Source organism: Castanea sativa, chromosome 7 (genome assembly GCF_040712315.1).
Source record: "Castanea sativa cultivar Marrone di Chiusa Pesio chromosome 7, ASM4071231v1".
Classification (NCBI taxonomy): Eukaryota; Viridiplantae; Streptophyta; class Magnoliopsida; order Fagales; family Fagaceae; genus Castanea; species Castanea sativa.
The window spans coordinates 22,188,726-22,191,607 of NC_134019.1; the positions used below are offsets into that span (position 1 = coordinate 22,188,726).

At 39.1% G+C, this 2,882-nt stretch overlaps 1 protein-coding gene across 1 annotated transcript; it reads right to left on the reverse strand.

Moving 5' to 3' along the window:
• Nucleotides 1–1,510: 1,510 nt before the first annotated feature.
• On the reverse strand, nt 1,511–2,347 carry LOC142644152 (uncharacterized). Its single transcript, XM_075818827.1, has 2 exons — nt 2,266–2,347; nt 1,511–1,806 (listed from the first exon to the last, which is right to left on the reverse strand). The coding sequence occupies exons 1-2, from the start codon at nt 2,345–2,347 to the stop codon at nt 1,511–1,513; spliced, it is 378 nt and encodes a 125-aa protein (XP_075674942.1).
• Nucleotides 2,348–2,882: the final 535 nt, after the last annotated feature.

Below are 2,882 nucleotides of genomic sequence, written 5' to 3' on the forward strand. Positions count from 1 at the left end.
ACTACTTCACTTGAAGAGTCAAGTATAAAAATTCATTTTCAAGACTCATTCACTCACCACACTCCAAAACTATGTGCATGAACGAGTCTCGAGGGGGCATTTGTAGAGAGGAAAAATTCCCGACCTATCACAAGCTGACACATCATACTACCAAGTCCAAAAAATACAACCAATTACAAAGCGTCACGTACTGCTGCTAGGTTTTGCTATCCCTATTCAGAAACCAATAGAAATTTGCCAAGTGTCATTGAAATAGAGGCATGAAATGCATCAGCATGTATAAGCAATGACACAAGCAGCCCTGCACGTGTAAGCGATGACACAAGCAATCCAGCACGTGTAAGCGATGACACAAGCAATCTAGCACGTGTACGCGATGACATAAGCGGACTAATCAGGCTGTGACATGTGTCACCAATCAGACTCCGCCACGTGTCACTCACCCACCCCCAAACTCCTATAAATAGAAGCCTTCCTAAGACATTTGGGGGACACAAAAAAAGATATCTTGAGTTCAGAAATCTAGAAGCTCTGCCAGAATCAAACCCCAAAGCCTCCAAGAATTTCAAGAACTTCAACCTTGAATACAGACAACATTCGAAGCAAAATCATCCAAACTACTTGTCTAGGTCTCAAAGGTCACTGGAATCAAGCTCAAAAGCCTCCAAAAACCTCAACAAACCACAAATCTGCGAAGCTCTAAGGATTCTAGCCTCTAAAGCCCTAAAGAACTTCCACCACAAACCTTCAGAAAAGAAGAACACACAAAGAACATGAAGAACACACGAAGAACGTGAAGAACAAAGAATTTCTAACAAGCTCATAGCCAGAGATTCATTGTAATTTTGTTTCAAAGATCTTCGATCCATTCCTCAGCCAAATTGAAGGATATCTTGTGTTCGAATTAAAATCACATCACTACAATTCCAATCAACAAATCTTTCAACGAGATCGAATCAGAGGATCACTCTTTTGTAATTACAGAGAATTGTACCATATATTCATCAATACAAATTCGCATTTGTGAAACTATTTTACTTGTTTGATTTATTTTGAACTAAAAGACGAGCCCGTTGTTGACTATATCAATCGATGGCGTTCTCTGAGTCTAGACTGTAAGGATAGACTTTCCTTCGCATTCTTGATACGTTCTTTGTCTTCAAAGGTTTGTGGTGGAAGTTCTTCGGTGTTTTAGAGGCTTGAATCCGTAGAGTTTCATTGATTTGTGGTTTGTTGAGGTTTCTGGAGGCTTTCAAGCTTGATTCCAGTGAACTTTAAGATCTAGACAAGTAGTTTGGATGATTTTGCTTCGAATGTTATAGTAAATGAATCGAGCAGCCCTTCGCCAAACTTCGGTCTTGTGGCGTACATCATCCGGGAGTCTTCCATGTTGAAGGTACTCAATGATCGTTTGTCGCCAATCTTCCTTTTCAACAAGGCATACGGAAATGATGTTGGTTTACTCTTCTTCTTCTTCTTCTTCTTCAACCATGAAAGGCACCACCCACCTTTAGGAAATAGCAACTTTGGCTGTCTCTTCTTGGGATAATGCTAAGGCGGTAGCCAAATTAGCTAAAGTATCAACCTGTCTATTCTCCTTCCTTGGTATATGCTCCAATGTAATTGCCTCAAAATTTGCGAGCAACTTCTTCGCATATTTGCAATAAGGGACAAGGTCTTCTTTCTTGACATCATACTGCTCCAAGATTTGGTTGATAATTAATTTGAAATCCCCAAAGATCTCGAGTTGCGATATGCCGATCTCAATGGCCATTTGTAGACCAATGATCAATGCTTGATATTCGGCTACATTGTTAGAGCAAAGTTCGCTTAATGAGAATGAGTATAGAAGTATTTGTCGTTGTGGAGAAATAAACACTACACCTGCCCCCACTCCTTCTTGACGTGCATAGAAGCATGTTCGTGCAATGACATAGCACAATATTTTGTTTTTTTTTTTCTTAAACGCTAGTATATGTCTGAGGAAAAAGAGAAAAAGGAAAAATCCAAAAAGAAAAACTCTATTATTTTATACTTATTAAAAATTAAAAACTTTTACCATGCCAAAATAAATCTAACAATCAAATCCCACACTTTGTTTTCATTGGATTATAATAGGAACAAGAAAGATGATGACTTACAGGCAAAGAAGTCAAGAAATTCCCGAAAGAATCAGCCACACATCCTCCAAGTCTTTGGATCTGGTCCCTCATTAGAGTAGCCTTCTCCACTAGGTCCAGCCCCGTCACCGCGTATTTATGCTACCTTCGGCAGCTGAAACGTCAATATCATGATGGATTACACCCAGATCCTCATAGAACGTGCTGTAGCTGCTGCACTGTGCCATAGTAAATATGGAATACTGGAATTCATATTCATTTCCAAATGGAATTAACTTCTATTAATAAAAGAAAATCCAACAATTTAGAGTACAACCACATAAGGCATCCACAAGAATTATAGAATTTGAAGATTTATTTCTTGGAACGTTAGAGGGTTAAATGAGCAAGATAAAATGCTTTGGGTTCAAAATTTGATTAGGAATTGGAGGCAAGATATTGTTTGTCTTCAAGAAACTAAAATGGAGTTGATAACTAGAGCTGTGATTCGCCGCTTGTGGGGTGGCCAACATTTTGATTCATCATATTTAGGTTCTTGTGGTGCTTCTAGAGGGGTGTTGCTAATGTGGGACACACAGGTTGTGGATAAAGTGGAGGAAGCAGAGTGACGCTTTTCGGTGTCTAGTAAATTTAAAAATGTGGTTGACCAGTTCGTTTGGGCATTTACTGGAATATATGGTCCTAAGAAGGTTTTTATGGGAGGAATTGTTTGGTTTGAGTAGTTGGTGGAATGTTCCATGGTGCATGGAAGGTGACTTTAAT